This window comes from Silurus aristotelis (genome assembly GCF_946808225.1).
Source record: "Silurus aristotelis genome assembly, chromosome: 3".
In the NCBI taxonomy this organism is placed as follows: Eukaryota; Metazoa; Chordata; class Actinopteri; order Siluriformes; family Siluridae; genus Silurus; species Silurus aristotelis.
Genome location: NC_139576.1, coordinates 23971836 through 23984210, shown reverse-complemented (window position 1 = coordinate 23984210; position 12375 = coordinate 23971836). Strand labels below are relative to the sequence as shown.

At 39.9% G+C, this 12375-nt stretch overlaps 1 protein-coding gene across 4 annotated transcripts in view; it reads left to right on the top strand.

Moving 5' to 3' along the window:
• pard3bb (par-3 family cell polarity regulator beta b) overlaps positions 1-12375 on the top strand; it is a 259615-nt gene that overhangs the window by 59088 nt on the left and 188152 nt on the right. For all 4 annotated transcript variants that reach the window (XM_083537986.1, XM_083537987.1, XM_083537984.1 and 1 more), the window contains exon 4: positions 5483-5687. In XM_083537986.1, the coding sequence (XP_083394112.1) occupies positions 5483-5687 (205 nt within the window). The remainder of the gene's footprint in view (positions 1-5482; positions 5688-12375) is intronic.

The following is a 12375-nucleotide window of genomic DNA, read 5'->3' as shown; positions in this document are numbered from 1 at the left end:
ACATGAACATCACCACGAGTCAGTTTCTTCTGCATCGGATTCAATATGCATTTATTCACACTAGGAACTGCAACTAACGATTATTTTGATAATCGATGAATCGGACAAGAAAATATCTTGTTTTTAACGAGGTGTTTTGCTTATTATTAATATGTAAAACCCTAATTCAGGGTGTTTATGTGTAAAAGTGTACTTAAAGAAATACAAAAGCCACATATTAAGTTTAACTATCTTTAATTTAGACATTTTAAAGCTTGTAGTGGCTGCTTGTTGGAGTGCATTGGGGATTTCTCCTTTCAACAAATTCGCTCATGCTGGATTGTTTCTTTGTGTAAAGAATAACAAAACAGTTGAGTATTCAAGGTGAAGCAATTTGTGTAAATCATTTGTATTGTTTTTAATGATAATTGCAGATGACAATGTAAAAAAAAATACAATACAACATTGTTTTGGCAATTTTAGTAAAAAAAAGACATTTTGTTCAGTTTTGAAGATATGAGCATATAGCATATATAATGTACATTTTGTATAATAATTAAACATGTGCATAAATTAAATATACAAACATTGAAAACAAGCAGTTGAACGTATTAAAGCTGCAGTGAATCACGTTTGAAAACACTATTGTAGTAAACAAATGCTATAAAAAGAGAATGAAACGGAGAAACGCAGCAAGCTAACAGGTTTGATTCAAAAATGTTTATAAATAAATAAATATGCTTAAAAATTTTTTTAATCATTTACTGCTCCTGTTATTTGCTGCTTTTAGACTTAGTGTTTTTTTGCACAGTTTTAATCGAATCCATCACTAAGTCGTGAGCGAGCTGATTGCGCAACCTGATGCTCGCGAGTCATGACAGAACAGATCCAGTGCGACTGTCCAGAAGTTACAGTTTACACAATAGCACTTCATTAAAATATACCATGTTCACATGATGACGATTCACCCGTGACACCATGGGGTTTTCTGTTCATGTGCTCGTGCATCACTGTGGTATTTCCATCCCACAAAAGCTCCGCTTCGCATAACTTACAAGTACAGTTTTCTTTGTTGCGTTTAATATAAAATGCTCTCATGCCTTGGATGATTTGGGGGACACACTTTTTTCTGCTGCCGGTTGACCCTGTTCTCTCTGCCATTTCACAAGCGGCTGTGTATCTTGCCGTCACGCTATCCGGTAACCTGAGCAGGCCAACTAATCGATAACAGCATTCGTTAAAAACAAATTTCATCATCGATTTTAGCGATTGGATGTTTCAGCCCTGCTTCACACTATGCCTAAGATAATGCTTTTTTATTTGCATATACTTGTCCTTTGTTTGTTTTTTGTATTACTTCTTGATCTCTGGACTCTGAAACAGGTTTATTTATTTATAATATTTTATTTATTTATTTTTTTGTCTTCACTCTTTTAGTTTGGGTTCTTAAAGTTTCTCAAAGTACTTTGCACCATTGGACTGTTATTCAGCTTCTGCAACTTTGTATATGTTGTGAATGGCTGAATATACACACACACACACACACACACACACACACACACACACACACACACACACTAGATGTTTGATTTTCAAACCGGCACCAAACATTTCAGCTTTTGCTGACATCTGTTTTATAGTATTTTATTTTCTCATAATCTTTTGTAGCATTGTGTTCTGGTTATGTAGTGTTGTTTTCAGGCCGGTCTTAGAATAAATCTTTCCCACAAACAAATAAACAAACAAACAAACAAACGTGTCTTACAGTGGATTATTCCCTAATTATAAAATGTTTTTCTTCATAGTACTTTTGTTTTACTGTGTCATTTCAGTTGTCACACCATCTTATGATCTGATCCCAGTTAAATTTTCCCCGAGTTCTTCAATCACATTTCATCATGTGTTCTAAGATCTCAATTTATGGCCTAATTCATGAAAGCTTTTTAACCATGTGTCTTGTTTTTGCAGCAATATTATAATTAAGATTAATATTTTAATTAAATAATTATCAAATAATAAATACAATTTCCCCTCTTAAACTTCCTCCTATTGGCTGCTGCATCACTTCTAATAAGCATCATGTCTATAGAATAGCCATTTTTCCACTATCGCCATGCAGTGGTGCATTTGATCTATTAAAGGGATATTTTGTTGATGTTAGTGACTAGAGGTGAGATTCTAACAGATCCCAGACACTTCACTCGATCTCCTGTCTGAAAGCAGACTGTGACTGTGCAGATGATGAGTGGAAAAGCTGAAAAACACACGCTCACTCTGACTCATACGTGTTTCTTTCTTAGTCTCCTGCTTGCCTAATGGAGGGCAGTTGTGTTATTGTGCTCGACAGGTTCTGATTCCGTTGTCGGATGTAGTTTATCCAGCGACGCACCTGCGTGCGTGCGCGGGAAGGTTGCATGCGACTCAGCACTTCTGCAGCAGGCTATATAACGAGATCTCTCCATCTTGGCCTTCCTGCAGTTTTTTGTCATCCTCGCTAATTAACACCTCTACAGCCTGCAGAAATAACAGTCATTAAGCACTGCAGCAGGACCGTGCCACTCGAGCTCCTGCTGAATCGGATATCGATGAGCTCGCCTTCTCCAGGACCTTTTGTAAATCCGAACCGCGATGCCTCCCAGGTGACGAGTATAGCACACATATACCGCCGCTCGAGTTCTTAGCGGTTAGTCAGAATTGGAATGAGGAGCGGAGTACGGCATCACCACCAGCTCAGCTTCATAACCAGCTATTGATCCAGTTTTCTTGTCTAAGCACTTAAAGTTTGGATCCCTGTGATGTTTGAGGACACAGTGAGGCTTACAGATGTGTGTGTGTGTGTGTGTTCAGTCTCAGTCCAGGTCTAGTAGTTTAGTCAATAAGCATGTTCATTAATGTAGAGCACACGAGAGGGTTGTTCTGGCTGTGTACGGGTGAGCGAGAGTTCAAGTAGGAGGCTGGTACACTGATGGAATGGCCTCGATTTAAATGACTTGCTCTATCGAGTCGGACACTACTCCAGGCACGTGACTTTAATCACGCTTTTATTTTGTGTATCAATTACAGCGTGAAGAAACAAACCCAGCTCAATTTTAATTTTTTTTTAAAACAAAGGTTAATATATCAAACCTTTCTTTTTCTTATTTATTTCTATTTTTTTATTTTTTAAAGTTCCTGCACTGTAAATTGGAGTTGGTTTAAAAATCAGGTTGGCGGTTCTTCATATTCTTTTCACATTCAAGCAGTCGTCAATGACCTCTTGTGATCTCCAGCATCCAAACAATAAAGCCAAAGCCTCGCTGTATGTTTGGTGAACACTGAAGGCTGGAGGGTCTTAGGACATTATGTTGATTTATTCACATTTTTTAGATGGAATTAAAATATTATATGCAAGTTGTTCCAAACAGATTTTGGCTTTAAAGCAATAAACAAAAATGTTTTCATAGATCACCTTGGCTTATTTATTCATTCATTCATTCATTCACTCATTCACTCATTTTCGGGCAAAATTGTGTGCGTTGTTTTGGATGTTTACTGCCGGATAGCTTTTAGCAGCTATGATAGTTTTAAGAATTGCTGTTAATTCCTGAAGTACTGCTTATACAGATCACTGCAGGTTATTTTTTTAAATAGCAGGAGAGTAGCAGTAAAGGAGGACGTGGTCCGAGCTGAACAAAAATCAATTTTCAAGGTTAAAGATCTGAATCATTTCAGCATATGTTAAGTACACGGAGTCTAAAAAGAACATGTATAATAGCTGAATTGTGTTTTCAGGGCACCTCTATTCCCTATTTTGCATCATGAATATTTGATTCAGATTCTGTGTAAAGTCGAAGCAGTTAAAAATGAGTTACAGTTTCATTTATTTTATTGTTTTTATGGAAAGATAAATTTCCCCCTTTTTTTTTCTTTTTTTTCACTGACGATACCTGTAACCGTTTAATCAGTCAGCCTGTAGTATTTGCTCACGTGTTGCTGTATGAGCAGAATACTAAACCCCGCTTATTCTACTGGCACAATGTTGAACCCCCGAGTAAAGATGAATGGTAATGTTGGATTATCCCGGCTTGCCGTGCTTTTCCATCACTCTCACTCTTGGTTCGCTGCTATCCCTCGCTTTCTCTTCCTCTGCCGGTGCTGATTAATGACATTTGTACTGCTCCATGCTCTCTCCTCCTGTAGCATGGAGGAAGTGCTGCACTCCTCTCCTACCTCTCTGAATAAATCACTACCATTCAACACAGATCATATCCCAGCTGATCTCTTTCTCTCTCTCTCGCTCTCTCTGTCTCTTTCTCTCTTTCCTGTTTCCGCTCAGTCTTTCTCTACCTTTATCATGTAAAATCTAATAAAGGAAAATGATCAGAATCGGACTAAATGGATGAACAGATGGATGGATAGATGGATGGATTGATGGGCTGGGGGATGGCTGGAGAAAGAATAGACGGAGGGCCGTGTTACGATTGCATGTGACACATGAAAAGAAGGTTGTTAAATGAAGATGAAGCAGAGGGGAAGATAATGAATAGATGGTTTGCCAACTGCTTTTGTCATTAGGCTTCTGGCTCCCTCCCTGTTTCATTTTTTTTTTCTTTCCTCATTCTCTCTGTCTCTTTCTCAGGCTCTCTGCTGCACTTCATCACTCTTTTCTTTTCTAGTGCATGAACTCCCACTTTGTCACACTTCTTAAACCCTCTACCCCGGTTAGTGTTTTATTTAGATAATTCCATGTTGTTTTGTTCATATTCGGCCTTGCAGGCAGGAAGCCTCTGGCTTTTTCCAGCACACTTTACTTTCTCTGTGTTAATGTTTGTACATCCACGGCACACACACACACTTGCACAAAGATCTAAATGCAGACTGTTTGTGTAGCATGCTGCTCCAGAAGGTGCAATTTAAACAGGTGTGGAGAAGAGCCTTGAATAGTTTTTTTCTCAAACATGATTTATTTTATGAGGAAACGAGTAGCTTGACAAATAGACTTGGGCTGTAAAGGATTTTAAAGACGGTATCTATTATATTTATGTCATTGTTCTGCTACTGGATTGCTCTCTGTACTTTCTCATGCTACGTTAGGTAAACACTATTAGTGGTAAATGCAGGCTGGTTCACTGGTCAGCAAACTGTTTGCTATTAAAGAGGTATTTACATTTGCATATCCTTTATTTCTCATTCTGACCTTCCTAATAATGAGAAAAGTGCAGAAATGGTCCAAAGCAAACATTTTTGAGTTTCAAAACACACATTAAACAGTTTAAATAGAAATATTGTGTAGCTTAGTCTCTCTCTCTCTCTCTCTCTCTCTCTCTCTCTCTCTCTCTTTTTTTTTTTTTTCTGTTGGAAGTTTCTAGAATGCGCTTGTGTTTCACAGCCAGAAAGTGTTAGTTTGGGTGTGTAAAGTTGCACATGCATGTGAACATTGTGTGTATTTGTACTGAATGATTGTCTCTCTCTCTCTCTCTCTCTCTCTCTCTCTCTCTCTCTCTCTCTCTCTCTCTCTCTTCAGCTGATCGCAGTGTACGAGGAACAAGAGGCCCGGCAAAGGGGAACGACGAGTCCTGGGAACAGCAGCATCGGCGTCGTTCACATCGGCACAAACGGTGGCGTCTCTCCAGGACAGCCGAGCCCCGAGCCCTACGATGCCGAACTCGTGTGTTTCCAGCCAATCCGAGGAGGGGAGATCGAAGTCAACTCCTCCGCCCTTAAAGCCAGTATGTTACCTCCATAAACGCACATGCGCCACAGGACTGTGGAGCCCATTGTTTACAATTGCAATCAGCCCCGAATCTGAACCCCACCAGCTTTTCACCGTTCACTGAAGCTGCTCTTAACTTTACGCAGAGACTAGATTGAACTGTCAGAACTTGAAGGATTTCTCGGATACAGCTGTGTCGCCGACGTTAAAAATGGTCCAGGTTTAAAATTCCATCGGCAGTCTGGCCCGCCTCGAGAGCCTCGTTTATACGTGTCGATGTTTTAGCAGACGTCTTTGACTGGTCCTTTGTTTAGAAGTTAATGAGGAAAATAATGACAGATTCTTATTGCTTTAAAGTGTGGAGGATAATGAGATTGGTAATGGAAGGAACATGGTGTAGTGTTAAGATGTAAATTCTCTCCCCCTATCTCTCTCTCTCTCTCTCTCTCTCTCTCTCTCTCTCTCTCTCTCTCTCTCTCTCTCTCTCTCTCTCTCTCTCTCTCTCTCTCTCTGTCTGTCTGTCTCATATATTGTGTTGCAGACTCCTCCGGCATAATTGTGTGACTCTGATTTGTTTCGCTGTCATGTTAGGGTAAATGTACTATCTGCATCATCCCGTTGCAGCATATGGGACGTGGTATACTATACTAATCACATCTCTCAAAGAGGCGAGGGTTGGAACCGAGTTTTACACGCAGCGGCAGAGAAAACAGCTAATAATTTAAGTGATCTGATTTCTCTGTCAGGGTTTTTTTTTATAGGCTTGGCTGTGGTAATTATTTCGAGCATGTGTCTCGTTTGACCTCAAAGCTCCGTCCTATGCCACGGGTTTATAAATGTCATAGGCAATGGGAAAAACATGTGCAGGCATTCCCCAGCGCCGTATAACGTGTGGGAGGTTGGACACTCTGTGCAGTGGAATCCAAATTTGGTGAAGGTTAAAGGTGAAGGAGACATGGATCTGTGTGAGGTTGTGCAGTGTTGCGTGTGTGTGCGTTTCTGTCCTACGCTTCTGGTTGCCTTGTAAAACTCCCTCTTATGTTTTAAGTTACGTTGTAATAGCAGACACGGGCTTGTGACCGTGTTTAATGCGTTGGCCAGAGGATTTTTTTTTTCCCCCTCGTCCATTGCGATCCAGACATTCCCGAGCCCACCTCAAAATTCTCCCGTTTCTGCAACACAGCCGAGGTGTCGGCTGACAGAGTAATATTTTATTTTTTTTCATTGGTCATGGCTGTAAATATGCGGTTTGTCACGTCTGCTGAGTTGTTCAGAGTTCTATGATGTGCAGGGAGGGAGGGAGCGATCATCGACAACCCCCAAGTTTTTACTTGAATATCTCGAAAAATCCTGTTCTGTGCTCTGTTTATTTGGACTGGTATTATTCTTTGTGTTTGATTACTAATAGCTGTGTAGAAGGGTGTTGCACACAGTAGAGGACAAAAAGTTAGACGTTCAACCTCGACTCCGTTTCGTCATTAGTAGTGTTAAAAGTTGTAAAAAGTTCCAGATTGAACGAAACACTATAAATGCAAATTTCGAATTCATGAATATGTAAACGGTATCCACGGTACAGCAAAATCCATACCATGGCACATCATTATACCGGAAAAAGAGCAACATATGGCTGGAAAAGTCCTCTATAATCATAGACACTGATATTGTTGTATTCATTTCGCTTTTCAAAACTGAAATTTGAAGCTCAAAGCCATGAGTAGATTATAAATTGATTCTTTACGTTGTCATCTTTTAAACATTGTTTGTATACTTGTAATCATGTATATCTTGAAAAACCCTGGTACTCATGTACACTACATGTAGATGCCTTCCACTAGATTTTGAAGTCAGAATTTGGGAATTTGGGTTCATTCAGCCAAGATGGAATAGTTTCAGGAGAGCTTGGAATTCTTTGTGATATTTTTCCACTTGCAAAAACTGAAAACGTATAGATATTGTTTTCTGTATATTATGATGTCTGAATATTAAGGTAATGCATACACACACAAACACACAGTTAGTTGTAGTGATGTGATGGTATTTCCCCGAGGCGGCCTCTCTTTGCCCACCGATACGGGCACTAAGTGGATTATCACCACGTTCAGAGTGAATGCTCAGCGTCCAGCCATCCATGAACACCGGTGGAATTTGTGGCTCTATAGTCAGAGCACAGCAGTGTGTCCTCCCCCTTCATTGAGCTTAATGATGACCCGTGAAATCAACGCAATGAAACCAGTACGTTAATGCTATTTTATGCTTTACTGGTTTGTTTTATTACTTCAATTAGTTCGTAAAGCAGAAAGCCACAAAGAGGAAAAAATCAATTTCACCTTTTTGAAGCGTTTCCTGCCAGATAGTCTCGTGCGCTGCGAAGGATGGCATGTGTCGGATGCAAGTTATGCTGAAATATCCACAAAAAAGAGAAAAGGGGTGAGGATTCGGTTTTGTAAAGGTGCCTTTGGGTTTTTCTTCAGTCACATCCTGACCTGCTTTTGGGACCCACTGACAGCGAGTGTTGACACCAGGGCGAGCGTTAATTTGATGTGAAATGATGCTGGTTTTTATCTGCCTGGGGTCTCTGAATGGGTTTCTACTTTGAAGATTGCCTTGATAAGGCTAAACAGAACCAGGGCGCACTTGAGGTTTCTGGGGTGCGTCACTTTATACATTAACACGTGGGACAAGTGAGCTCATGGAACATGTGGTTAATGTCTCTGAAGCAAATGCGATGAATCGAGACGTGAACTCTGACAGGAAGAACAAAATGTATTATTACACAACCGATCCTGTATCCTTTGATCTTGGAAATTCCAACAAAGAAAAATACACAGTCTCACCTCAGAACAGAGAATAGTACACACACCAATATCTCAAGCATGAGATCAGTGAGCACAAATGCAAATTTAGTTTGATGAGCTCAGTCTTAACCCTTCCTCTGATCAGAGTTTTCACAGAGAGTTTCAGATCATTGTCCTTCTGCATGGTGATGTTCCTCCTAATTAAATTAGACTCGATTCTCTGTAAATTGCCAGACCGGGGTTTTTTCTGTACTATATTACAAATTAAAATAAAATATTGAGCCACATAACTTTCTATAAAATATTGCGCCATCATGTGTTGTCAGTACATAATAAATATAATAGTTATATAACAGTATAATAGTTATATAAAAGCGAGGGGGGGCCCTTTGTCAGTGTGTAGTGCAAAAAATAGCATTGTGAAAAGGCAGCAATTTATGACGAATTGTGACAAATTATACTTAAAAATAAATTAAGAAAGTTGAACATGTTAAAAGTCAATAAATAAATAAAGCTGTAGACAGTAAATATGTGCAGTAGCTATTTAGGGTAAATAATACAATCAATAGTAAAATGTGCTTTGTGATAATAGAATTAAAGACTATAGCATTCTAATAGGTATACATATTGTAATGTATCCCTATAGAAAAGACTATTATTGTGATAGCAATCTGTGATGGAGCCGTTGTGTGCCTGCAGGGGTGTGTAGGGGCCGTGACTCTGTCCCTTCATTTCTCTATGGGATGATTGGAGCATATTGATCCTCGTGTGACAAAAAGCTGCTGCTCGTCTGCTCCAGGGAGAGAGAAGAGTGTTATCAGAAACCCCCACTGAGCAAGTGATTAAAAGGGCAGCCAAAGGGACCAAAAGAATAAATAAAATAAATACAACTTTAGCCAATGTGATTGTATACAGTCTGTTGTTAACTTAAGGTTTGCTTCTCTAATTCTCATTTGGTCTCATTGTTCTGTTGTGCCCACTTTGTGTAGTGTAGTGCTTGTGAATATATTTATTTATTCTATTTATTTAGTCATGGCATTTGGCAGACACTCTTATCCAGATCGACTTTCAATGATCTCATTATAAACATCTGAGCAGTTGAGGGTTAGGGTTCTTGTTCAAAGGCCCAGCAGTGGTAAGTTTGGTGGTGCTGGGATTTGAACTCACAACCTTCCAATCTTCAAAAGTCCATCAGGTTAAAACGATATTTAAATCCTGTGTGACGTAATGTGCCACTCGATTTAGTGCACAGAGAGCAAATCTCGTACCTTTTAGAGTTATTGTTGTTATTCAAGTGCAGTGGTTTAAGCCACACCCACTTCTGTAACCACTAAGGCGTTGTTGGCCCTCCCTACTTTGCTGGCTAAATTGTGCAAATTGTTTAGTGGCACAATTTCACATTATCCTTCATCTTTAAACAGTAGAAAGCACAATGCATATTTATATAATGCACAGTTATAGCATTCCCTCCAGCTTCTTGGCTCACACGGCTTTGCTCTTTTATTTTTTATGTTCTACACACAGCCAAGATTAGCGCTTTCTCCCTTTTGGATCACAGTTCTGCGCAGCTAAAACAAGGCCGATGATGTATCTGTGTTCCCCAAAGTGAGACTTGATTCAAATATCTTTCTTGTAAAAACGATTTTTCTGCAAGAACTAATTGCCTTGTAAAACATTTTGCATAAAAAAGATTTGTTGTTACTCAAGTGTTCAGACCGAAAGGTTGATCGAAAGAACACTGATCTGGTTTCTATTAGAAGGGGCTTCTGTTTGTGTGCAAGGTTTGTGTATGTGCGTAGAGGGTCTTTCAGGGGCCCGATGCTGTCTTTAACCTCAGAGTGTCTCTGTTGGTTTAGGCCAAAAGGTAATGTGTCCCTCAGGAGAATGCTGAAGCAGAGAGCCAGTGAATTACCTTTGACACTCTGAACCCAGCTTCTCCAACACACGCAGCTCTCTGCTCTCCATCCCGACCTGAGAGTTCACTGAGGTTTCACCTTGTAAACATCACTGCTGTGATCCGTCCATAACCTAAAAACAGCAGTCAGTCCCTCTGTCAGCCGGGAGATGAGACGGAACGGAGAGTGTGCGGGAGAAAGGGCATGAGAACAAAAGATGCATGTAAGCACAGACAACGAGCAGAGGCAGGAGAGGTGGGGGTTGTGTGTGTGGGGGTGCGGCGGGGAGTTGAGAAGAGATGCTGGCAGAGATAAACTTGAAGTTCTTGTCAGTAGGTTGAAATGCACACAGTATGATAAAATGATCACAGGTGCTTATGTAATATGGTATTTATAGACATTTCCAAATGTGTATTTGTTCTTTAATACACATCCAGCTGTTGTTGCAGGTATTGCAATCTGAGCTTAGTTTATATGCAGTACGAGCTTCAAAACGTGCCATAAGATCCACCTAAACGCCATATTAATCTTAGACAGTATTTAGATTTGATTGTCTTTTTACTGAAACTGAGACACAAAAGCTCTTTTCCACCCAGGATACAATTGAATTTATACCTCAGATGCTTTTATTTTTTATTATAAATTTTTTTTTTTTTACAGAGTCTTAAAAGTAAAAAAAAAAAACGTTAAAACGTTTTAAATTCGCTGTTCTAGGTATAAAATATTGGTAAACAGGTCTCAATTTTCTGATGTATATGTCTTAATGGTCTTTTAAAGGTCTTTAAAAGTGTTAAATTTGACCTGATGAAACCTGCAGAAACCCTGTCAGACGGGCCCTTTCACGTTTATTATTTTATGAAATAGTGAAATACGTAATGAGTCATTCGAAAACTTATCGGTGATCATACACACCCGGACCGACCTTGACACCGTGACAACCCTAGCGAGTTGATCGAGAGTAAGAGATGAAGAAAGAGAGGAAGTGCGTGCTTTGGTTCAATAAGCCCTGTCTGCTAAAGTGGGTCTGGAGAGTCTCACCTAAAGCCGTGCAGACGTGTTCAGTGTCAGCGGCGTGTGAGAGGAAGCCTCTGATGCTGGTTATCTCCTGCCCTGCCAGATCTGCCCACTTTCATCACAACGGACACATTTTTGAGAAGTGCCAGGCTGTAACGTCGGCCCCCTGTTACTGTACGAGCATGTGTCTGTGATGAAGCACAGGCTTTACGTAGATGATGAACAGGATCGGACCGTCGCGACCCGGCACAAAGACCTCGCGTATCAGAAGCAGTAGGCGCAGCTCTAAATAACCGCCATCACGTCTCATTAAGTGAACATGATCAGATGTTTGTCATGTTAACACACGTGAATTTGCTTGGTCAGATCGCACTTGCACGTGTCAGATTATATATAACCTAATACACGTCTTAGATGTTATGACTTGCCTCCTTTTTACGGGTTTTGCTCTCTTCCATTTCCCCCTCTTCTTTTTTTTTTTTTTTTTTTACACGCTTATTGTTTCTAAGAAACATCTGATTGAAAGCATCATTGATTTCTTCCATTTATGGCTCTAGGTTTAAGTGCATCATGGGTGCTCTTTAAATCCTGATCAATATTTGACCCTGCAAATATTTTTGACGTGTATACATTTTGTATATGTTTAGCGAATACCCCAGGGAGCCCCCAACACCCCCCCCCCCCCCCCCCATGCAGGCCACAATATCATTTCAATCTTTTATGAGGTATGACTTTTCACAGTCTGTCACGCCACTACTTTTTTCATGAGCCATCCTTATGGTCTTCATAAGCAACACCCTGTGAAAATGTATCTCCCCCCTCCTGTGATGTTCTTTGTTTTGTTTTGTTTTTTTGTTTTCAGCTGGTGTTGCGTTTATAAGGCATTAAATATTTAAAGCATTTGAAATATTTTTATCATAGCCTCTAAACCTAATAATATTTGACAATCTATTGCACATAAATGAATCACACATTCCCTCATGCATGCAGCAGAATGAAA